This window comes from Coenobita brevimanus, chromosome 39 (genome assembly GCF_032717465.1).
Source record: "Coenobita brevimanus isolate Jiangsu-jjx chromosome 39, ASM3271746v2, whole genome shotgun sequence".
NCBI lineage: Eukaryota > Metazoa > Arthropoda > Malacostraca > Decapoda > Coenobitidae > Coenobita > Coenobita brevimanus.
In genome coordinates, this window is record NC_136992.1 from 2,075,001 (window position 1) to 2,099,718 (window position 24,718).

At 44.5% G+C, this 24,718-nt stretch overlaps 1 protein-coding gene across 1 annotated transcript in view; it reads right to left on the reverse strand.

The window, feature by feature from the left end:
• Positions 1 to 24,718, reverse strand: part of alpha-Catr (alpha-catenin related) — a 231,539-nt gene extending 206,821 nt beyond the window's left edge. Inside the window, exon 1 of the mRNA XM_080270142.1 lies at positions 24,634 to 24,718. Coding sequence (XP_080126268.1) covers positions 24,634 to 24,693 — 60 coding nt within the window. The 5' untranslated portion in view covers positions 24,694 to 24,718. The remainder of the gene's footprint in view (positions 1 to 24,633) is intronic.

Here is a 24,718-nt window from a genome sequence, read left to right on the forward strand (position 1 = left end):
AGCCTCTCTTTAACTACGCCCCCCACACACACCAACCACCCTCCTCTAAACCACAACCAAACCCCACCACAGCTATCAACTTCAATCCTTTCTATCGCCACATTACTTTCCCCAAAATGCCTTTCATCCTTCCATTTTACACAAACTTTAAAACAAACTCTAATTCTTCTTCCTTATCAATCATCTTATTTTTTCCACTGCAAGATCAATTTATTTATTTAGAGAAACCCTTATCGTTAAATTCAATTCATTACTCCCTTCCTCACGGTGCTAACGTATGCTTGGAGAGAGAGAGAGAGAGAGAGAGAGAGAGAGAGGGTGATGATGGAGGAGGAAGAAGATAGGGAAGTGAAGTGAGTATAGTAAAGGCAATAAAGAGCTTTAATAATACAGGCCAATAAAGGAGGGAGATAACAGAGCACTTTAGGTTATGAGAATTAGTGATAAAAGTAAAGAATAAGAGGAGGCCATTTTAGCTGCCACCTCTTATGGCTTTAATTACTTTCTTTTTTATTGGTTGTGGGTTCTAGTTATCTTAGTTATAAAGGTGGGGATGATGATGATGATGATGATGATGATGATGATGATGATGATGATGATGATGATGATGATGGTGGTGGTAGAATGAAGAGAAAATATGAAGAAATGATGGAGAAGAGAGAGAGAGAGAGAGAGAGAGAGAGAGAGAGAGGAGGGAGGGAGGGAGGTGAAGACTAACGATGACAAGCCACAAACACAGCGTGCATCAACAACAATCATCATCATCATCATGCACCGACCTTTGCTAAATATACCACCGAAGAAGAAAAAGAAGAAAATTATGATGACGGGAAGGACAGAAGGAGGAGGAGGAGGAAGAGGAGGAGGAGGAGGAGGAGTCTGATGCTAAATAAAAAAATATCCTTCATTACAAGAGCTTTTTATATTAATGCTACCGCCAGACGATTTAATTCAGCTGAGGAGGTAACTCATAAAGCGCTCCCTCTTCAAGACGTTCTTTGTGGCTCATTCTTACTACCATCATACGATTTTGCGTAAGAAAAAATATAAAAAAAGGCACACTATACGCAACAATAAGCATTAACACCGAGCGCACACCAAAATAAAAATAAAAACCATTACAGATAAGTGTTCGCGCGCAACAACACCCGCCATCAAAGAAAATGTTTGTTTACACTCGAAATTTCAGGGGTAACTGCGGCGGAGAGTCAGAGGGCCGCACTAGCAATATTCTCTGAGCTGCATTGTTCGGGCAGGCGTTGTATTACACCAGTATGTCTCGCCTGGAAGCTGCCTCTTGTCGGGAGGTGGGGAGGAAGTTGGAGGAGAGGGAAAGGGAGGGGAGGGGAAGAGGGGGAGAAAACAGATTAAGGGGAGGGTGAGAGTAACAGTTTAGGAAGAATGTGGAGAAGTGAGAATTAAGGAAGGTGGAAGAGAAACATAAGGAGGAGGAGGAGGAGGAGGAGGAGGAGGAAAACAACAACGAGAGAAGGCAAGAGGAAGTGACAAGAGGAGGGGGTTAAAGAAACAGATGAATCAAGAGGAAATGGCCAGGGAAGTAGATAGGGCAAGAGGAAGTGAAACAGGAAGAGAGATGGAAGAGGGATATGGCTGGAGTTGTTGAAGGGGTGGTGAAGGATGAAGGGGGGGATATAAACAATGAGGGAGGAATAGAGGGAAGGAGCAGTGAGGGAGAGAAGGAAATGGTGAAGGAGGGAAGTAAAGGGACGGAGAAGGGAGGAGAAACTGGGAACTGATGGAGAGGTGGAGCTGGGAGAGAGTGAGGGGTAGGCTAGGGAAAGGAGGGAAGGATGGTGTGAGGGAGGGAAGGAGGGATGAAACGGAGGAAGAGGAATGGGGGAGGGATGGAGTGGGAAAGAGAGGGAGGGATGGAGTTGGGAAAGAGGGAGGGGAAAGGAAGGGGCAGACTAGGAGGGATGGAATAGGGAAGAGGGAAAGAAGGAGTAGGTTTGGAGAGGAGGGGGGAATGGGTTGATGAGAGAGAGAGAGAGAGAGAGAGATTCTTAAGTGACTAATATAATGTCTGGTTATTAGTCTCCTGGTCACATCCTGGTGGTCATATACTGCCTAAAGTTCCATATTAACCAGAGAGAGAGAGAGGGGGGGGAGGGAGGGAGGGGAATATGTGCACATGAATGTATATGTATGCCTGTGCACCAATGTATGTATGTGTGTTTTCCATTTCCCCATCTCTTTTCTTTGCAACTCTCTCTCTCTCTCTCTCTCTCTCTCTCTCTCTCTCTCTCTCTCTCTCTCTCTCTCTCTCTCTCTCTCTCTCTCTCTGGTAATACGAGAACCATCGCGAGTAAATATGGTCGTTAATATGCAAACTATCAGACACGATGCACCCCATGTCTGTGTGCAACGGGAGGAGGTGGAGGAGGAGGAGGAGGAAGAGGAGGAGGAGGAGGGGGGAAGGGGAGGGGGCGTACAGGAGCGGAGAGGGAAGTAGAGAGGGGGGGTAGGAAGCATGGTGGGACTGGAAGGGGGATGGGGAAGAGAAGGGAAGAACGATAGGAAGAAGAGGATGAGAAGAGGTAGGGCGAAGGGAGAGGGGAGGATGAAGAGGAGCGATGAGGGACTAGGGAGGGGAGGGGAGGGGAGGGGAGGAGGGAGAGCCAGAAGAAGGGGGGAGAGGAAGAACAGCGAGAGAAAAGGAGTGGAGGGAGAGGGAGATGAGAAGGGAGAGAAAAGGAAGAGATTAGGAGAAGAGGGAATAGGTAGCGGAGGGGAGGAAAAAAGAAGAGGATAGGGAGAAGAAGAAGAGTCGAAGAAGAAGACGAGGAGGAAGAAGAAGAGGAGGAGGAGGAGGAAGAAGAAGAAAAAGAAGCGAAGAGGAAGGAAACAGAAGATATGAAACACACACAAAACTACCATACTCCCATAATACTCTCCACCATCATCACCACCACAACCACCATCACCATCACCATCACCACAACTACCACCATCCCATTATGACAAATTACGTGAAGGCAAACTCTCTCTCTCTCTCTCTCTCACATACACAATTATTTACTGTATAATTCAGTATCTTTCTTCCGATCTGCCCATCCTCCTCTCTCTCTCTCTCTCTCTCTCTCTCTCTCGTAACTCTGTCCTTAATGTGGGTAATTCAGTCTCCCACACTAGGGTCGAGGACAAGGGGACAGAGAGTAGAGAGCGAGGACAGGGAGATAAGAGAGCGAGGACAGGGAGAGAAGAGAGCGAGGACAAGGAGATAAGAGAGCGAGGACAGGGAGAAGAGAGCGAGGACAGGGAGAGAAGAGAGCGAGGACAGGGAGAGAAGAGAGCGAGGACAGGGAGATAAGAGAGCGAGGACAGGGAGATAAGAGAGCGAGGACAGGGAGATAAGAGAGCAAGGATAAGAGAGATAAGAGAGCAAGGATAAGAGAGCAAGGACAGAGAGATAAGAGAGCGAGGACATGGAGAGATGAGAGCGAGGATTAGAGAGCGAGGACAGGGAGAGAAGAGAGCGAGGACAGGGAGATAAGAGAGCGTGGACAAGGAGATAAGAGAGCAAGGATAAGAGAGCGAGGACAGGGAGAGAAGAGAGCGAGGACAGGGAGAGAAGAGAGCGAGGACAGGGAGAGAAGAGAGCGAGGACAGGGAGAGAAGAGAGCGAGGACAGGGAGAGATGAGAGCGAGGACAGGGAGAGAAGAGAGCGAGGATTAGAGAGCGAGGACAGAATGAGAGCGAGGACAGGGAGAAATGAGAGCGAGGACAGGGAGAGAAAAGAGCGAGGATTAGAGAGCGAGGACAGAGAAAGAATGGAATTATGTACTGATGTATTTCTTTTAATCTATCTGTCTATCTATCTATCTATCTATCTGTCTTAATTTTTCTATCTATCATTTTCTCTATCTACGGATCAATCAATCAATCAATCTATCTATCCATCTATCTATCTATTTACCTCTATCTATCTATCTATGTCTGCGTCTATCTATTAATTCTTCCCTTTCATTCTATCTACTGATCAATCAATCATTCAGACAACCAGCCAGTCTGTCTATCTATCTATCTATCTATCTGTGTCTATTCATTCTATCTATCATCCTATCTATCAAATGAATCACTCAATCAACCCCTCTACTAATCCACCTATCTCTATCTATCCATCTATCTATCAATCTATCCATCTATCTATCTATCTATCAATCTATCCATCTATCTATCTATCAATCTATCCATCTATCTATCTATCAATCTATCCATCTATCTATCTATCAATCTATCCATCTATCTATCTATCAATCTATCCATCTATCTATCTATCAATCTATCCATCTATCTATCTATCAATCTATCCATCTATCTATCTATCAATCTATCCATCTATCTATCTATCTATCTATCCATCTATCTATCTATCAATCTATCCATCTATCTATCTATCAATCTATCCATCTATCTATCTATCAATCTATCCATCTATCTATCAATCCATCTATCCATCTATCTATCTATCAATCTATCCATCTATCTATCAATCCATCTATCCATCTATCTATCTATCAATCTATCCATCTATCTATCTATCAATCTATCCATCTATCAATCTATCCATCTATCTATCTATCTATCTATCTATCTATCTCCCCTCTACCCAATAATAATAAAAATAAATTGATAACTAAGTCTACGACAGGGTTAAGGGTCACGCAAGAATAATTTACACATTCATTATTTCTTCCATTTACTCTCTCTTTCCCTATCACTTCCTCACTCTCTCTCTCTCCTTCTCTATCTCTACGTGGCTTCCTTCTTTCTCCTTTTCTTTCTTTCTCTCTTTTTTCTCACTTTCTTTACGCCTGTCTTTCCTTTCTGCTCGTGCTTACTGTCTCTCTTCTTCCTTTGTGTGTTGTATTTGCTTACGCTCTCTCTCTCTCTCTCTCTCTCTCTCTCTCTCTCTCTCTCTCTCTCTCTCTCTCTCTCTCTCTCTCTCTCTCTTGTAGCTCTTTTCTCATTATCCTACTGACAGCAATTTTTTCCTCTCTCTCTCTCTCTCTCTCTCTCTCTCTCTCTCTCTCTCTCTCTCTCTCAGATGGGGTCACGCAAACAATAAACCCTTCCAGCATTCCAGGTGGTGGGGAGGAATGTGCTTGGGGAGGGGAGGGGAGGGGAGGGGAGGGTAAGGGAAGGGGAGGGAAGGGAAGGGAAGGGAAGGGAAGGGGAGGGAAGGGGAGGGGAGGGGAGGGGAAGAGGAACAGGAACGGGAGTAAGTGCGAGGGAAGAATGGGGGAGGGGAGAATGGGGAGGAGAGAACAGGGAGACCAGAGGGAGGGATTATGGGAAAAGGAATGAAGTAAGGGGAGGGGAGAATGAAAGAGAGGCTTGAGGATGGGGAGAATGGGAGGGGGGAAATGGGGAGGGGAAGAATGGGGAGGGAGTGTGGAGGGGTCTATGTGATGGGGACTGGAGGGGGGATGAGGGAAGGGGAGAGGAGGGGAGTAAGGGAAGAAGAATGGAGGGGAGAATGGAAAGTGAAAGTGTGAGGTTAGAAAGGGGAGATGGGAAGGGGAGATGGAATGGGGAGACTACTGGATTGGGTGGGGACAGGCTAAGGGTGTGCTGGGGAGGATGGATGAACAGCTGGGGAGTTGGGGGAGAGGGGGGGAGAAGAGTACCGAGGAAATGGGGAGAGAGAATGGGGGACAGAAATGGGGAGAAATCGTTTAATAATAATAATAATAATAATAATAATAATAATAACAGTTGTAGTAGTAGTAGTGGCAGCAGCAACAGTAGTAGTAGCAGTAGTAGTAGTAGTAGTTGTAGTAGTAGTAGTAGTAGTAGCAGTAATATTAATAATAATAATAATAATAATAATAATAGTTGAGAAGGAAGGAACAAAGGCAAATCAATGCACACCCTACCTCTACTTCCTCACTCTTCACCTCACCTCCTCTCACCTTCTTTGACACCTCCTCGACATACCTGTAAGATAAGGGATAAGAAATAGTAAGATCAAAACTGAGTGTACCAGGGTGTAAGAGAAACTGTAAATTTTGAGTTATGTATGGATTCTTAAACACACACACACACACACACACACACACACACAGCACCACAATATGACTTCTACGTTCGCCTATCTTCCACACACACACACACACACACACACACACACACACACACACACACACACACACACAGTAATACTATGACTTTCACATGCATTACACTTCCATCCACACACACACATACACACACACACACACACACACACACACACACACACACACACACACTAAGACTCCCACACACATCACTCTTCCACCACACCCCTCCCCGGTCGAGATTGTAAGTGGTAATATGTAAATGGTATTGTGCGTAAGTGGTAGTGTGTAAGTGACAGTGTAAGAGGTAGTGTGTATGTGACAGTGTAAGTGGCAGTGTGTACATGGTAGTGTGTAAGTGGTAGCATGTACGAGGCAGTGTGTAAGTGGCAATGTGTAAGTGGTAGTGTGTAATTGGCAGTGTGTAAGTGTAAGTGGCGGTGGTAAGTGGTAGTGTGTAAGTGGTAGTGTGTAAGTGGCAGTGTGTAAGCGGCAGTGTGTAAGCGGTAGTGCGTAAGTGGTGTGTGTGTGTGTGTGTGTGTGTGTGTGTGTGTGTGTGTGTGTGTGTGTGTGTGTGTGTGTGTGTGTGTGTGTGTGTGTGTGTGTGTGTGTGTGGTAGGGGAAGTGTGGTAGGGTAGGGTAAAAGCACCACTACCGCCACATAATGGTGATGTTTTGCCGCTCCTGTAACCACCTCCACCCACACTCCCTCCCCCCTCCACTCCCCTCCCCTCCCCAACCCCCTTCCCCTCCCCTCTCCCTCCCTTTCCCTTTAACTCATGACTCTCCCCTCCCCCCCTTTTTCACTCTTCTCATCTCCCTTTTCAATCCCTTTCTTCTATCCCTCTTTCTCTCTTCTTTCTCTTCTGTGTCTCTTTCTCCCATCCTCTCTCCCTCTCTCACTCCCTCACACTCCTCTCCCTCGCCTCCTTCCTTCTTCTCTCCCTCTTCTCCATCCCCCCCCCCTACTCCAGTCTTTCCTTTTACCCCTCCCTTCTCTTTTTTTTTCCCCCTTCCCTTCCCACCTCCCTCCCTGCTCTTACCTCCTCTTTCCTCCCCCACTCCCCCTCCCTTCTCCCCTTCCCTCCCTCTATTCCCCCAACCTCTCCGCACCCCCCTGCACTCCTCTCTCCCTCTCCATTTCTCTCCCTTCCCACTGTTCTCATTCTACCTGCATCCTTTCGCTCTCTCTCTCTCTCTCTCTCTCTCTCTCTCTCTCTCTCTCTCTCTCTCTCAACTGGTGTCCTGGCTCTCACGGTGCTTACTGTTTAAAGACCGTGCATTTAAAGACCGTGCTATAATAAGACCGTGCAATGAAAGACTGTGCACTAAAAGATCGAGAAGTTAAAGACCGTGCATTTAAAGACCGCGCATTTAAAAACCGCGCAATGAAAGACCATCCAATTGAAGACCATCAAACTACAGACCATCGAATTAAAGACCATCCAATTAAAGACCGTCCAAGTAAAGACCACGTAATTACCGACCGAGCAAGACCGTGCAATGAAAGACCGTGCAATAAAATGTGAGGACAACTTTCGCTATTTGACCGCGTCCCTCACCCACCGCGCAATTCAGATCAGCGCTAACACCCATCAAAAATATGTCATAATTACCCCTGACTCTGCCACTGTAACTACTCTACCTAAATGACCCTAATAATTAACTGATACATTATAGTAAACGTTAATTAGGTCACTGTAAATATTCAATAGTATAGGTGACTACTTGTAAAAAATATGACATCCATTTTCTTTAAACATGTCAAAAAAAAAAAAAAACGCAAGCAAAAAGATCCGTATATTCGATCAGTATGAAGGCTCCCTAACACCTCTTCCTCAGCGATTTATATTTGGATACGGCTGGTTAATATCGCTTTCTACCTTACTTATGCAGAGTATGCTTACTTTAGACTGATGTAGGACACAAAATACGATAGTAGCATATGACAGTCAAAATAAATCGCTCAGGCAGAGGTGTTAGGGAGCTTCCTTAACTGATGAGAATGCAGGTCTAAGTAGATATTAAAGTCCACATTAGTTTTTTTTTCTATCATTCCAAAATTTAACTTACTCCTTTCACCTTAACTTGGCTCAGAATTTCGTCTCTTGGGGGCTCATTTCACGTAACTGAGAGACAGGCAGACAAATAATACGGCTCTATATCCTTTCCAAAGCACTTCTTCGTGACTAGCATCATATTCTATTAAGATCACAACCACCACCAACACTCTCACCACAATCACCACATCCAGTCCCATCACAATCACCACAACCTTCACCACAGCCCTTGGCGTAAGTAATATAATAACGTTCACTTGCTACTTAACACTTAATGCTACTCCACTTTTTACACTTAAAGGACCTTCACTTTTTGACACTTAACACTTTACATTTTTTGCGGTTCTACTTAACACTTATCCTTCCCTCCCTTCCTCTTCTCTTCCTTTCCCTTCCCTTCCCTTCTTTTCCCTCCACTCCGCTCTCTTCTGTTCTCTCCTCCCTCCCCCTCCCCTCTCCTCCCTTCCTCTTCCCTTCCCTTCCCTTTTTTTCTCTCTACTCCGCTTTCTTCTGCTCTCTCCTCTCCTCCCTTCTCCTTCCCTTCCTTTCTCTTCCCTTCCCTTCCCTCTCCCTTCCTCCCCTTCCCCTCAGTTTTCTTCCCTTACCTTCCTCTCAATATCCCCTTCTCTTCCCTTCTTTCTTCACTTCCCATTCCCTCCCCTCCCTTCCCTTCCCTTCCCTTACCTTACCTTCCTCTCAATCTCAACTTCTCCTCCCTTCTTTCTTCCCTTCCCATTCCCTCCCTTCCCTTCCCTTCCCTTACCTTCCTCCCAATCTCACTTCTCCTCTCTTCTTTCTTCCCTTCCCCTCCCCTCCCTTCTCCTCTCCTCCCCTCCCCAATCCTCTCCTCCCTCCCCTACGCTCCCCATCAAACTTTTTCCCTTCATTACCATACACATTCCTTTCTACATATTTTCGTCGCATACTTTCTTTTAACGCCCCTTTTTTCAGCCATCAGCGTGTCTACCACCTATCTATCTGTCTATCTATCTATCTATCTATTTACCTACCTATCTGTCTATCTATCTATCTAAATTTCCTCTTGAACCTTCCAATCTATCTATCTACCTAACTATCCATCTATCTCTATCTCTCTCTCTCTGTCTATCTATCTACATACATGTCTATCTATCTATCTATCTGTCTATCTACCTACCTACCTATCTGTCTCTCTGTATATCTATGTAACATGTATGGAATAAAATAATATACAGTATACGTACATGTGGATCGGTATGTGGGTTTTATCATGTACTGTGTGTGTGTGTGTGTGTGTGTGTGTGTGTGTGTGTGTGTGTGTGTGTGTGTGTGTGTGTGTGTGTGTGTGTGTGTGTAGACTGTTTTAGTTACGAAGACTGCCTAAAAAACGTCTGCGGAATCTGAGAGAGAGAGAGAGAGAGAGAGAGAGAGAGAGAGAGAGAGAGAGAGAGAGAGAGTGTACATCCAGCATCACAGTGGAATCGTATAAACATCACAAAGGCGCCGACGGTGGTAAAATAAATCGCTAAAAGAACACCATCACGCTGCTACACATGCTGGTGGATTTGCTTCAGTCTTAGTAGATCCACATAAACACTGACTGCCAACCACAATGATGTCTGCTCTCTCTCTCTCTCTCTCTCTGTATGTGTGTGTGTGTGTGTGTGTGTGAGAGAGAGAGAGAGAGAGAGAGAGAGAGAGAGAGCTACCTGCGTCTACCCCCTGCCACCTATCTCACACCCACAATAAATTCACAAACACCTTTTTATCCTAACAAGCTTAATTAAGTCTTGCCTGCGTGGAGTCTTTCTGATAGATGAACGCTTAGGGTGCAATCTTATGTTTAGATTCTGTGTTTACCTTGAGGAGAAGAAGGATGAGAGACTGACTAGGAGAGTGTGAGTATGCGGGTGATATGAAGAAATTGACTAGCAAAGTGTTTGGGAGTGAGGTGGAGGGAGTGAGGGTGAGGGGAGGCCGAGAACTAGATGGAGGGATGGAGTGGATAAGCAAATGAAGGAGGGCGGTGGACTGAAAGGAGGGTGACCAGATGATAGAACACAGAATGACATGAAGGCGATTCGTTTGTGGCTATCCCATATCGGAATAAGGCATCTGGATATAGACAGAAGATAAATGGAAGGATATTTTGACAGATATGATAGACAGATAGACAGATATATACCAGAGGAATCACAATAGTCTAGGGAACGTAGCGACAGGAGGCCAAACATAAATAAATATAAAATAGCAAAGATACACTGGCACACACACACTGCTAAATTCCTCGTTCCCTGACTCTGCTATGAAAACATGAAGATGAAATGAAGATACAAGATGATGATAATTGTTAGAAAGTTTTCGTTTATACTAAGTTCCTCTTGTTTTCTATGGTGGTATGTAACAGAAAACGAAAACAGAATAATACAGTAACGTAAAACTCTAGCAATATTCGAAACAGTAACTGCCACTCTCATTATTATCATTATCATCATCATCATCATCATCATCATGGGGGAGCAAACGCCGTGGGAAGCATATTCTCACTCACCCTCCGACGTCACCTACTGGGGTCCCTTCGTGCACCCTCCAGGCAGTGACTCTTCCCTCCTCCCCTTCTAAGCAGGCTATCCCTCGACATGAACGATCAACCTGTTCCAACCATGACCTTCCCCCTGACCTTCTCCACACCCCAGGTTAACTCTCTCACAGATCACCCAGTGGGCCAGGGTCAACCAAGAGGAAACGGGTCACGTGCCCATATAACTGGAGTTGGCTCTGACGTATAATGTAGGTAACAGTCCTCAACACAGTCTCATGGAGCAATCACTCGTCAAGCACCCGGTCACACCAACGATATTCCATGATCCTGTGAAAGCACTTGGAACCAAAGGAGTCAATTCGCCGTTTCAAGTCACCGTTTAATGTCCATGTCTCACAGTTAGGACAGGGAGCAACAGTGTCTTAAAGATGCAAATTTTCTTTCATCTATATAAACAACGGCAACACCAAACACCCGAGTTCAGTGAATTCATAACAATGCAGGTCGGACCGAAGCGATGAGAAATGTCATCATCTGGCCTACCGTTCTTATTTACCACACTAGCAAGGTAAGTAACTTTCTTTCAAGACTTCCACATTCGCACCGCATGCCTGATCAGATCAAACTGCTTCATCCAACAAGATACCTAATACGTTTACTTTCATAGACTAATACACTGCATCACACACACACACACACACACACACACACACACACACACACACACACACACACACACATACCCCTACCCCTATTCCCCCCCTCTCACACATCCCTCCTCACACACCTCATTCCTCTATTACTCAAGTCAAGATTCACCTCAAATAATCAACACCACAAACCACCACCACCACAAAATCCCTCAAATCCACAAATCCGAACGAAAATCAAAGAAAAAATCCAGATGACATACAACTCAGTGCGACAAGAAGGAAGATGGGGAAATATTTATCAAGGAAATTCGATGTGTCCCAAGATTAAAGAAACAAACACGAAGAATTCTGGAACACTAGCGTCCGATCAATGGGAGTTGCATAATGTTTCGCTCGGTTAATGAGGGGTTATCGCTCAGGTGTGTGGTTGGGGAGGTTGTATGTCTTCACTGAGACCACCTTGGCAGGGGTTCACCGCGCGCATGCAAACACACACACACACACACACACACACACACACACACACACACACACACACACACACACACACACACACACACCTGCACTCACTCAAACTTACTCATTTTCACTCACACTCAAGTTTCTAATCCCACTCATACTTAATCACGCACTCACAAATTCACACATTCTTTCATACCCACTCACTCACGCAAATCTTTACACTCATACATTCAAACTCATACTGATCACACACACACACACACACACACACACACACACACACACACACACACACACACACACACACACACACACACAGTCACATTCTCTCACACTCAAACTGATGCTGATATTCACTTACAATAATACTCATACTGAGAGAGAGAGAGAGAGAGAGAGAGAGAGAGAGAGAGAGAGAGAGAGAGAGAATTAAAGAAAATATACCTTGGCTCAAATCTATCTATTAATGTCGTAAGAGATCACGATAGACATCTGTTTGAGCTTTACTAATGTGGCAGCTCTCTCTCTCTCTCTCTCTCTCTCTCTCTCTCTCACACACACACACACACACACACACACACACACACACATAAAAATCACTACTTTCTTATTGTTAAATTCTTTCCTTCTTTCACCTCTCTGTCTCTCTCTGTCTGTCTGTCTGTCTGTCTCTCTCTCTCTCTCTCTCTCTCTCTTTAATTTTCTCTAATCTTAACAGCATCTTAAGGACAACTGCTGCTTGCTTGTTCCTGCTTCTGTGTGGCTGTAAATTAAACTCTCTCTCTCTCTCTCTCTCTCTCTCTCTCTCTCTCTCTCTCTCTCTCTCACACACACACACACATACATAAATCCACATGCTTTTACCCCCCCCTCTCTCTCTCTCTCTCTCTAAAATGCATACACACCCACACGCATTTCCTCTCTCTCTCTCTCTCTCTCTCTCTCTCTCTCTCTCTCTCTCTCTCTCTCTCAAAATCACCAACGATGTAGATGGATAGAGATAGCTCACTTTCTTTAAAAATCGCGAGTAAAACCAGGAAAATGAGAGAGGAATGAGTGATGACGAAATTAAATCGCTCTTTGGCATGAGTTACGGGAAAGGAAAAAGGGAGGCAATGAAAACTGGGTGGTGGGGAGGGAAGTGTCTATCTATTTATCTATCGGTCTGTCTATCTATCTGTATATCTATCTATCTCTATCTATCTGTCTTTCTATTTATCTATCCATCTATCTATCTGTCTATTTGTCTATGTATGTATCTATCTAGAGCTGGACGCCTTAATCCCGTAAGGGGTGGCCACAAACAAATCGCCTCCACGTCACCCTGTCCCTCACCATCAGGCCGCCCTTTCTCCGACTCACACCCCCTCTCTCATACACCTCTCCACCCCATCCCTCCACCTCACTGGCACTCTCCTAGTCAGTCTCTCATTCCCCTTGGCTCAATCATCTATTCCTCTCAATACTTTCCAGTGAAATTTAGAGAGAGAGAGAGAGAGAGAGAGAGAGAGAGAGAGAGAGAGAGAGAGAGAGAGAGAGAGAGAGGAGCAATTAGTGTGGATATATTTAGCTTAATTACAGGAAAGGTAAGAGGGCAGGTGATAGACTGGAAAGAGACGCCTTCACGTGGTGGTACCGATATAGCCCGGCGGATCCACTGCCTGGGTATACAAACGTCCCTCACCTACATCCCTATCGCCTAAAAGGAGGATGGTTTGCAGGAGAATCGAACCTAAGCCTGCAGTCCACGGGGTTCACGTTATAGATGAACCTGGAGCTACGACAAATATTATTAGGTTTTACAAGCCTACTGGTACACCTGTTTCCCTTCTTCTCTTCCTCTGTTCTTCCTCCTTCCCTCCTCCTCCTCTTCCTCCTCCTCTTCTTCTTCTTCTTCTCCTTTTTCTTCTTCTTCCTCCTCTCCTTCTTCTTCTCCCTCCTCTTCCTCTTCCTCCTTCCACATCTGTCCTTATCATCCACTCTCCCATACCTATTAATCTGCCTTTATTTCTCCTTCATCTTCCTCTTCCTCCTCCTCCTATTCTTCTTCGTCCTTCTCCTCTTCCTCCTCCTCCTATTCCTCTTCGTCTTCTTCTTCTTCTCCCCCCCCCTCCTCCTCCTCCACACACCTGTCCAGACCACATATCTTGCCGTCTGCACCTGTCATCTCCTGTCACTTCTCGGTCATCACTACACCTCTCTCTCTCTCTCTCTCTCTCTCTCTCATACACGCACACACACACACACACATACACACACACACACACACACACACACACACACACACACACACACACACACCTATCTGTCTGTCTGTCTCTCTCTCTCTCTCTCTCGCTCTTCTCTCTCTCGCTCTTCTCTCTCTCTCTCTCTCTCTCTCTCTCTCTCTCTCTCTCTCTCTCTCTCTCTCTCTCTCTCTCTCTCTCTCTCTCAGCTTGTCGCACCTGCACTCAATCCCCCTCCCCGACACACACATAAAATTAGATAAGCAACTACACACACACACACACACACACACACACACACACACACACACACACACACACACACAATAATTTGTAAACTGGTCATTATTATTATATTATTAGTGTTGGTGGGCTTGTTTTATTATTATTATTATTATTATTATTATTATTATTATTTTAACTACTGCTACTACTATTACTACTACTACCACTACTACTTCTACTACTACTACTACTACTACTATTACTACCACTACTACCATTCATTATAATTTTATCTTTATTACTCCTGTTTACACACTTATATTACAAAAAAAAAAAGAATTAGCAGAATCTCTCTCTCTCTCTCTCTCTCTCTCTCTCTCTCTCTCTCTCTCTCTCTCTCTCTCTCTCTCTCTCTCAAGGGGGCTTAATATAGCCCAAGGTAAAGAACTGCTACAACTACACTGCCTTGCACACACACACACACACACACACACACACACACACACACACACACACACACACACAGCAAATTTAGGTACAGTGATTTGTATACGAGACCTAATATTCATGTCTTTGCTGAGAGAGAGAGACAGACAGACAGAATGTGTGTGTGTGTGTGTGTGTGTGTGTGTGTGTGTGTGTGTGTGTGTGTGTGTGTGTGTGTGTGTGTGTGTGTGTGTGTGTGTGTGTGTGTGTGTGGCATTGATATATACACATGTGCACGGCTTAAGAGGGGAGAGTGAGGGGAGATGTGTGAAAGAAGAGAGGGGAAAGGGGAGGGAAGAGGGAAGGAGAGAGGGGGAGAGGAAGAAGAGGGGGGAGGAAGAAGTGGGGGGAGGAAGAAGAGGAGGAAATGAAGTGGGGAGGAAAAAGAACGAAATGGGGAGAGAGGAGAGGAAGAAGGAAATGGGGAGAGGGAGGGGAAGGGAGGGGGCGGCCGGAGATAGAGGGGAAAGAGGGGATGTAGGAGGGGGAGGGGAGACTGAGAGGAAACACGGAAAGAATTGCGAGTATGTGGAGAGGGGAGGGGAGGGGAGGGGAGAGGGAGGGGAGGGGAAAAGAAGGGAGGGGGAGGGAAGAGCATAGGCGGAAGAAGAAATGAGAAGTGAAGAGAAAGAACAGATTAGGAGAGGGAGAGAGAGAGAGAGAGAGAGAAGGGGAGAGAAGGAATGGAAATGGAGGAGGGTGGGGAGATTAGAGTGGGGAAAGGAGAGAAAAGTGAGGGGCGAAGAGATGGAGAGAAAGAATGGGAGGAGAGGGGAGCGGAGAATGAGGAGAATGAGTGTCGGGCTGGTTGGTGGGGAGAGGGGAGAGAGGGAGGGGAAGGCGGAAGGAAGAGGAGAAAAAAGTGAGTGTTGGGAGAGAGGTAGATTCCCAAGGAGAGAGAGAGAGAGAGAGAGAGAGAGAGAGAGAATGAGAGAGATAGTGTACGTGAGCGAGAAGGAAGGAAAGAGAGCAAAACAGAAGAAAGTGAGAGTGAGAGAGTGAGAAAGAGTGTGTACAGAAGTAATAATTAATCCTAACGTTGGCATACGTACCCATGTTGGAGGGGAGGGGAGGGGGAGGGGGGAGGGGGATGGGGGAGGGGTGTATGGAGTGTATAGAGACAGGAGTCTATGTGAAAGGCAAAACAAGAATAGTAGTAGTAGTAGTAGTAGTAGTAGTAGCGGTAGTAGTAGTGGTGGTGGTGGTGGTGGTGGTGGTGGTGGTGGTGGTGGTGGTGGTGGTGGTGGTGGTGGTGGTAGTAGTAGTAGTAGTAGTAGTTGCAAACCCAGGCTCATCTGAATGCAAACCCAGTGGACTAACGGCTGATCCTGCCCTTATTCCACAGCCCACCATTCACTTTTTGGAGAGAGAGAGAGAGAGAGAGAGAGAGAGAGAGGCAGCTCCACCACCCAGTCATATCAGTGCCACCACATAAAGGCGTCCCTCTCCACCACCTCGTCAGCATAAACAAAGGGTTATAAGCAGTATACCCGCCTCGCATACCAAGCTGCGGTGTAGTATACTTGTAAGAATGGGAGAGAGGGCGGGTATGCGACAGAGATATAACGAGATATAACATCATACCTCATTACTGCGATGAGTGTTTAAGGATCTGTTTTGACAATGGATGGTAGAAGTGAGTTTCCATTTTTATTATTATTATTATTATTATTATTATTATTATTATTATTGCCACTACTACTTCTACTATTACTACTACTACTATCATTTTTTTTTTTTAATGGCGAGGTTTGGTGGGGTGGAGAGGGGTAAAACTGACATGAGGCAAGGAAGACTATGGCGAGGTTGTGTTAGGTGGGGTTGAGTGGCCTAAGACTGACAGATGAGGTTGGGTAGAGATGCTGGGGTTGGGAGGGGTGGGGTGGGGTTACGGTGTGGTGGGGTGGGGTGGGGTTGGGTTGGATGGGGTGGGGTAAGGGTAAAATTGACAGGTGAGGTGGTGTATTACATGGTGGGGCTGGATGGGATGGAGTGGGGTAATGGTGGGGTTGAGTGGGACAGAGTGGGGAAATGGAGAGGTTGATTGAGAGGAGTGTGGTTGGGTTGGGTGGAGAGGGGTAACAGGAGGGGTAAGTTGGAAGCAAGGTTTGGAGGTAGGTAGGTAGGTCGGGAGGTAGGCAGGTAGGTAGGTAGGTACGGAGACAGAGAAGTAAGGAGGTAGGTACTAGTAAGTAGGAAGCTAGGAAGGGGAGACAGGTAAGGGGAGAAAAGGGGGCTGGGGAGATAGAAGGGAACGAGAAAGTAAGGAAAGGAGAGGTAGGACGGATGAGGAAAGGACAGCCTAGTGGGAATGGGTAAGAAAGTGACGAAGATAGCGAGGGGAAGGGAAGGAAGAGTAGGAGGAAAGGAGGGGTAGAGGAGGAGTAGGAGGAAAGGAGGGGTAGAGGAAGAGTAGGAGGAGGAGGGGGGAGAAGGATGGGAGGTAAATTAGGGGAGAGGAGGAAAGCAGTGAAAAATGGATCGTGAATTAAGAACGTTTTTCTGCCACCAAACTCACACGTGGCAGATGGTATGTGTGTGTGTGTGTGTGTGTGTGTGTGTGTGTGTGTGTGTGTGTGTGTGATAAGGTGTGAAGGCAAGGGGAAGTGAGAGGGTGTGCCTATGAGTAATGTGGTATGGTAAGGTATGGGAACGTGTAAAGTATGAGAGTACAAAAAATGAGAGAGAGAGAGAGAGAGAGAGAGAGAGACAGAGACAGAGACAGACAGACAGAGAGACAGAGAGAGAGAATTAAACCGAGATGAAATTTCCCAACTATCATTCCTTCTAACTAATCTTAAGTACCAGTTATAATATTCTCATTTATTGCACTTGTATTGATTTTTCTATATTATATTTCTCAAAATCAAAATTCAAAATATATTACAAATTTCAGGATGATATAGTCTACCCAGGTGTGCAATTTATTCAGGAAAAAACTCTTGTGCAGTACTTACATATCAGTATGGGTAGTAAATTAAAACACACACACACACACACACACACACACACACACACATTGAACAGTACCGTACTCTGCTATTATATGTACTTAACTGTAATGATGCACACACACACACACACACACACACACACACACACACACACACACACATCGAATAGTACGGTACTCTGTCATTATAAGAACCGCACTTAATTGTAACGACACACACACACACACACATCGAGTAACACCCTGCTATTACGGTAAGTCAACTGTAACTCTCTCTCTCTCTCTCTCTCTCTCTCTCTCTCTCTCTCTCTCTCTCTCAGTACTTTGATATCACACGTACTTATCAATAATGTACTGCCAAATAAAAACATATCAAAAAGCATTTCACATCAACAACAACCAACTGAGCTTACAATATCACACACGTAATCTTAATTTTCCAAGCAATTTATCACAACAAGAGACCCATACCAAGTAAACAAGATATTTTGGAGCTTTGAATCTCGCTTGGAATGTTGATGTGTTTCTGAAAATTTACAAAGATGACTGGAAAAGAACATGAATCTATTTTTTACTGTTATGGATGAACACCACACAAAATAATTATCCAGCGTAAGGAAAATGTCATAACTGCAATATAACGTGTGTGTGTGTGTGTGTGTGTGTGTGAAGTATACAACCAAATAAACAACCACACACGATTGATTAAATAATACTGATGTACAAAATCTGTAAAACTGCCACAAAGCTCTGTCAAGGTGAATAAGCACGGTAAGTTTTGTAAAGCACAATGCAAGTTACACACACACACACACACATACAATTAATCAACTGAAGCAGCAAAATGAAGATCCAGAAGAGAAATACGAGTAAAAAAATATATAATAATAGAGAGAGGGAGAGGGAATCAGCATCTAGAACTGTGCGCTATAGAGGACGCTGCAGCTCTTCACAAAAACCGTAAACAAACCAGCTAAAGTTGCAGAAAAAATGACCTAAATAATCGCTAACAATTTCTTTAATTACATCTAAATAAAGTATGCGCAACTAGAGTAGGATTCTTTACTTATATTAGTAAATAAATGTACAATATATCTGACCCGTGGTGCTATCATGACTGGAACGTCCGCTGAAAATCTCCTACACTAACCTTGTGGTGTCGCAAAGAAACAACTTGTCGATCTCATTAACACCACAGGTTCCAGGAGGTGATACTTGTTGCTTAGATGCGATCATGGAACACTTATGAACGTCTGTATACCTCACGGAACACTTAAGAATTTCTATACATCGAACTATAAATGAAATAGTAGCGCTGATCCTGCTTGTTCGTTAATCTGCGTCTGATGTGGGGGTTTGTTTACATCCGGGATACTGCGTCTCTCTCCCTAAGTGACGGAGTTGCCAAGTGTTCACTTACTTCGAATATATTCATGGACAGAATATGTTTTAAATCAAGCTCTTACCTATTCTATAATAAGGGGAGGGAGGAGAAAACAACCCAACAACGCTTTCATATACCAAGCACCTCCCGACGCAGGTAAATAATGGTGCCGAGATAAAATAACCACATGACATATTTATAGTTCGCTGCTCTCGCTATCTATTGTCAACTGGAGGTACTAAAACAATGTCTGCTACGCTAGTGAGTTTCTTCTTAAATCTAGCGTTGAAACATTAGCTTTGCATACCTCAAGGCCTGTTACCACGACCATTGGCCAGCTGTGGATTGAATTTTGAGTATATACGTAGAAAATAAGTCTGCAGACGTGATGAACTGAAACGCCAACTGTCTCTGATCGCCTGTTTGGAGCGCGCTTCGTCACCTTGCTTCGCGTGGCGTACCTAAACACAAAAGTCGCTTGGAACACGACTCTCTCTCCCTCTCCGCCTGCATCATTTACCCCCACTTCGGCAAGCACGCCCACACCAGCCGAATGAGCCGTCCCCACGACAAAAAATTCCTGCCATCCTTTATACTTTCCTCAGGCGAATTTCCTCAGCTTAAGGAAAATATGCAGGAAAATAGTTAACCCTTTCTGCCCGAGGACATCACTATTTTATTCTTGCTCTCTCGGGATAGACAGATAAATAGACAGACAGACAGACAGACAGATACTTAGATAGACAGATAGGTATTATTTTAACTGGAGAGGTTTGATTTCAGTTTTATTGATCCCTGTATTGCTAGAGGTCTTTGTGGAATTGAAGGAAATTGAAAGGAAGTTGCAAGAACAAAGAAGAAAATTGGTCCTCGTGGGGAAAGGGTTAAGAGGATCAGGTGCGTTTTGATGGGAGTGTTGGCTAAGGTGGCGACAGAGGGGATCCACACACACACACACACACACACACACACACACACACACACACACACACACACACACACACATCAAGAACTTCACCACACACATACACACACCAAGAACTTCACCACACACACACACACACACACACACACACACACACACACACTCACACACACACCACGAACTTCACCACACACACACACACACACACACACACACACACACACACACACACACACACACACTTGGAGAAATATTAACCCACCTCATCACCCAACACCACCATGCCACCCACTCCTATCCACCCACCACATCCACCCCATCCACTTTCCTACCTCCACCCTCATCCACTTCCTCGAAATCTTAGAGGAAATAATGGAGTGTGGACACAAGTGGAAGAAACACAAAGTCCATAGGATATCCAGATGCTCCTCTCTCAAAAAAAAAAAAAAAGAAAGAAAAAAAAGAAAGAAAGACAAAGAAAGAAAGAAAAAAATCACCCCCTCTAAAAATTGCTTATGCTTTGTCTGGATCATTTCAACTCTCTCTCTCTCTCTCTCTCTCTCTCTCTCTCTCTCTCTCTCTCAGACCTTCATTTCGGCCCCGTGTAGGTGTCGAGATAGGCTGTGTACTGAAAAACTTTATCCCTAAGGTGCTATTTCCCCTCTGCTATTGTTCTGAGAGAGAGAGAGAGAGAGAGAGAGAGAGTATATATTCCCGTTTTCTTTTTCTGCTCGATCTCTGACTGCCAAAAATTTCCAAATCGTAATGTATGTGAGAACTTTGACTTTTACAGGACAGACTACTATGGGTTGGGTCGTGTAAGGTGTGAGAGTTGGAGGGAGGGTAGCCAAATGACAGAGGATAACTAGGGCGACGTGGAGGAGATTTATCTGTGGCCACTCCTGACGGTATTAAGGCGTCTGGCAATATGTAGATAGATAGATAGATGGATAGGTAGATAGATAGATAGATAGTTGCTCTTATTAGGGCCAAAATAAAAATAGGCAGACTAAGAAGTTATATTCCTAATGTTCTCCAATAGTAGTAGTAGTAGTAGTAGTAGTAGTAGTAGTAACAATAATAATAATAATAATAATAATAATAATAGCAATAATAATAGCAATAATAACGACGACAACAACAATAAAAATAATACTAATGATAATAATAATAACAATAATAATAATAATAATAAAGTGAATCCACAAAAGCATATTCCTAATGTTCAGCAAAAGTATTCAACCCGATGGCACTCAAGAACTTCAAGACAAAATGAAGACAGTCTAAGATATTACAGTCTTGATTTGCGGTCGTAAGAAGCTGGCTAATTCAGACACTGGCAAGGATGAAAATAGGGGAAAAAAGGGAAAGAGAGCTTGGATGATGATGATGATGATGATAATGACACAAATGCTTATGATGATGATGATGATGATGATGACGATGACAATAATACTTACGATGATGATGATGTTGCTGATGATAATGATGATGATGATGATAGCAAAAATGCTTACGATGATGATGATGATGATGATGACGATGATGTTAATGATGATGATGATGATGATGATGATGATGACGATGATGATGAAGATGATGATGATGATGATGATGATGATGATGATGATGATGTTGATGTTGATGATGATTCCAATATCGTTAAAGATGACAGGGATGAAAAAGAACATGAAAAGATGTTGTGATGATAATGATGATGATTATGATGATGATGATGATGATGACAAAAATGCTTCCGATGATGATGATGTTGATGATGATGATGATGATGATGATTCCAGTTCTGATTCCAATATCGCTGAAGATGACAGAGATGAAAATGAATATGAAAAGATGTTATTGATGATGATGTTGATAAAATAGAAGTAAAGGTGATGATGATGATGATGATGATGATGATGATGATGATGATGATGACGTTGAGGATCATGACAAAAATGCTTACGATGATGATGATGATGATGGTGATGGTGATGATGATGATGATGATGCTCTTCCCTCGCCTTGTACACTCGCAGCCAAGCCTCGCCAGCCTCTGTGTACCGTCTTGGCGCCTCAGAGTCTCGTGTTATATGGTACATTATGCCTTCTGCCTCTTCCTTTAGTGCCCCCTTCATTATGCCCGTTTTCTTATTATCATTTTTGAGAGAGAGAGAGAGAGAGAGAGAGAGAGAGAGAGAGAGAGAGAGAGAGAGAGAGAGAGAGAGAGAGAGAGAGAGAACCGGCGCCCCCTTGTGGTACAGACAGCGCCTCGCCAGGATCGAACCAGGGTCTTTCCCCACGACGGCGAGGTGCTGGGGAAAGATGAGGTTCTTGGCTCCTGGGTGGACGCCGCAGATGCTTCACTCCACCCAGGGCACACAAGGCCACCACGCGTAGGCTCCTCAGCCGTGCATCTGACCTTGGTAGTCAATGTTTGTAAGCAGAGGAAAGAAATGTTAACAGTTCATTATCAATTAATTACGTCTGTGATTTTCCGTGCCATTAAATCTGCTTCTGCTTCCTTGATCTGCTTAGTTAGGTCAAGGGCTGTGTCTTTGGTTACACACACACACACACACACACACAAACAAGCACCTTTTTTACCCGCATCACCTTTCTCTCCCCCCACCAACACCACCTCCCCATCTCCCCACCAACACTCCCATCTCCCCACAATCACCCCATCTCTCCCCACCAGCACCTTCTCCCCTTCATCACAGCCTGTCATCCTCACTTGCACAAAGCCCCTCTTGTTTTACTGTCACGTCCTAATCTAGTCCATCACGTCACTGGTTATAGAATGTTATTGATAGGAAAAACAGAAATCACACACACACACACACACACACACACACACACACACACACACACATTTAGAACAAAGCATATCCCCAACACACACACACACACACACACACACACACACACACACACACACACACACACACACACACGCATTATCTCTTACGTCACTTCGAAGACACCTTCATTTGCTGACATAATTGAGTCATTAACATCCCTTTACTAATAAAAATAATGCAAATAATTAAGGAGATAATTGCAGTACCTAATTATACATCATTTACAGCAATAATAACTTTAATCTGTTTATTTAAAAGCAATTCAGTATTTATAGTTATTCAGATTGTAAACATTATATATATTTTTGTTTACATAAAAGTTTACAGTTTATATATAGGTTTACATGTTTTATATTATCTGTATTTAAACAGGGCAGTGGGGGACAGGGCGACGTGGAGGCGATTTGTTTGTGGCCACCCCTATGGGATTAAGGCGTCTGGCAATAGATAGATAGATTTAAACCACTTCACATCAATGACATGGTTTGTATTTTATTCGATTACATAGACCATACAGACAGCCTAGAGAGAGAAAGAGAGAGAGAGAGAGAGAGAGAGAGAGAGAGAGAGACAGACAGACAGACAGACAGAGAGGAAAAATGAGAGTGGGAGAAGTGAGGGAGAAAGAGAGATGAAGATTGAGGATGGAGAGGAAAAGGAGAAAAGAGAGAGAGGGAAGAGAGGAAGGAGAGCAAAAGAGAGAAGTGAGGCTGGGAGAGAGAGAAAAGAGAGGAAAGAGAGTAAAAGAGAGAGAAGTGAGGCAGGAGGGGGAGAGAGAGAGATTAAGAGGGTTAAGTTGTAGCCTATAGAGGAGATGCAGTATGGGTAAATGTTAGTTCTTAAAGCCAACAGTTTATGGGAGAGAGAGAGAGAGAGAGAGAGAGAGAGAGAGAGAGAGAGAGAGAGAGAGAGGGGGGGGGAAGAATGACTCGGAAAGGGAGAAAAATATATACTAAGGAGCGAGAAAAAAAAGGGAGGGGAAATGTGTGTGTGTGTGTGTGTGTGTGTGTGTGTGTGTGAGAGAGAGAGAGAGAGAGAGAGAGAGAGAGAGAGAGAGAGAGAGAGAGAGAGAGAATGTATCTTTAGCCTCTCATTATCGTCCTAAAGTGTAGCTCTGATCCCTCTCACTCCCCACCATGCACCTCCCAATCAGCTGTTACCCACGTGGCTTTGTTTACATTCTGGAGGGCGAAATCTACACTCAGTTCAATAACAAACCCTCAAGCAATCACTCAAGCGCTTCGGCTGCATTTCCGTGCAGTCGGTAGCCGCTGGTCGGGCATTCGAACACCGCGAAGAGGCGTGTTCTATGTGGCTTAGTAATATTCGTAACACTTTTCCCTAGGCGACTTATTATGCACATTAATTCTAGATACTCTTTTTCGTGTTATTTGTCGGCAGGGTTAATTTTTAAAAGGCTGACAGGTTTCCTTAACACGTTTTTCCTTGCGATTTAGTATGCATGGTACACCTATTCTGTTTCCTTTAATTTTTCTCTCTCTAGTATCGACATTAGTTTACTTGAGAAGCTCAGTAGAAGATAAAATTATGGACTAACCAAAATAAATCGCTTTGGAAAAGGTACTGAGAAGCCTCCAAAGTCACCCTTAGAACTGACAATGCGCCGAGTTAAGGGGCGCGCCGAACCAAAGCCAACACCTCAGTCACGGATCGAGACACGGCGTCAGCTTGGAGGTAAACAAAAGGAGAAGCGAGCACGAGGGTCGGCCTGGGCGTCACTAAATCACCCCAGGGAATCAGTTTGTGAGTTATTTAAGGCTTGGAACTGACCTGGGTGACGAGGGGAAGGAGGAGGCGTTCTATGGAGCGAGTTTGAACCTGAGGGTCCATGTGGCAAGCGGTGTGGGTAGAGGAA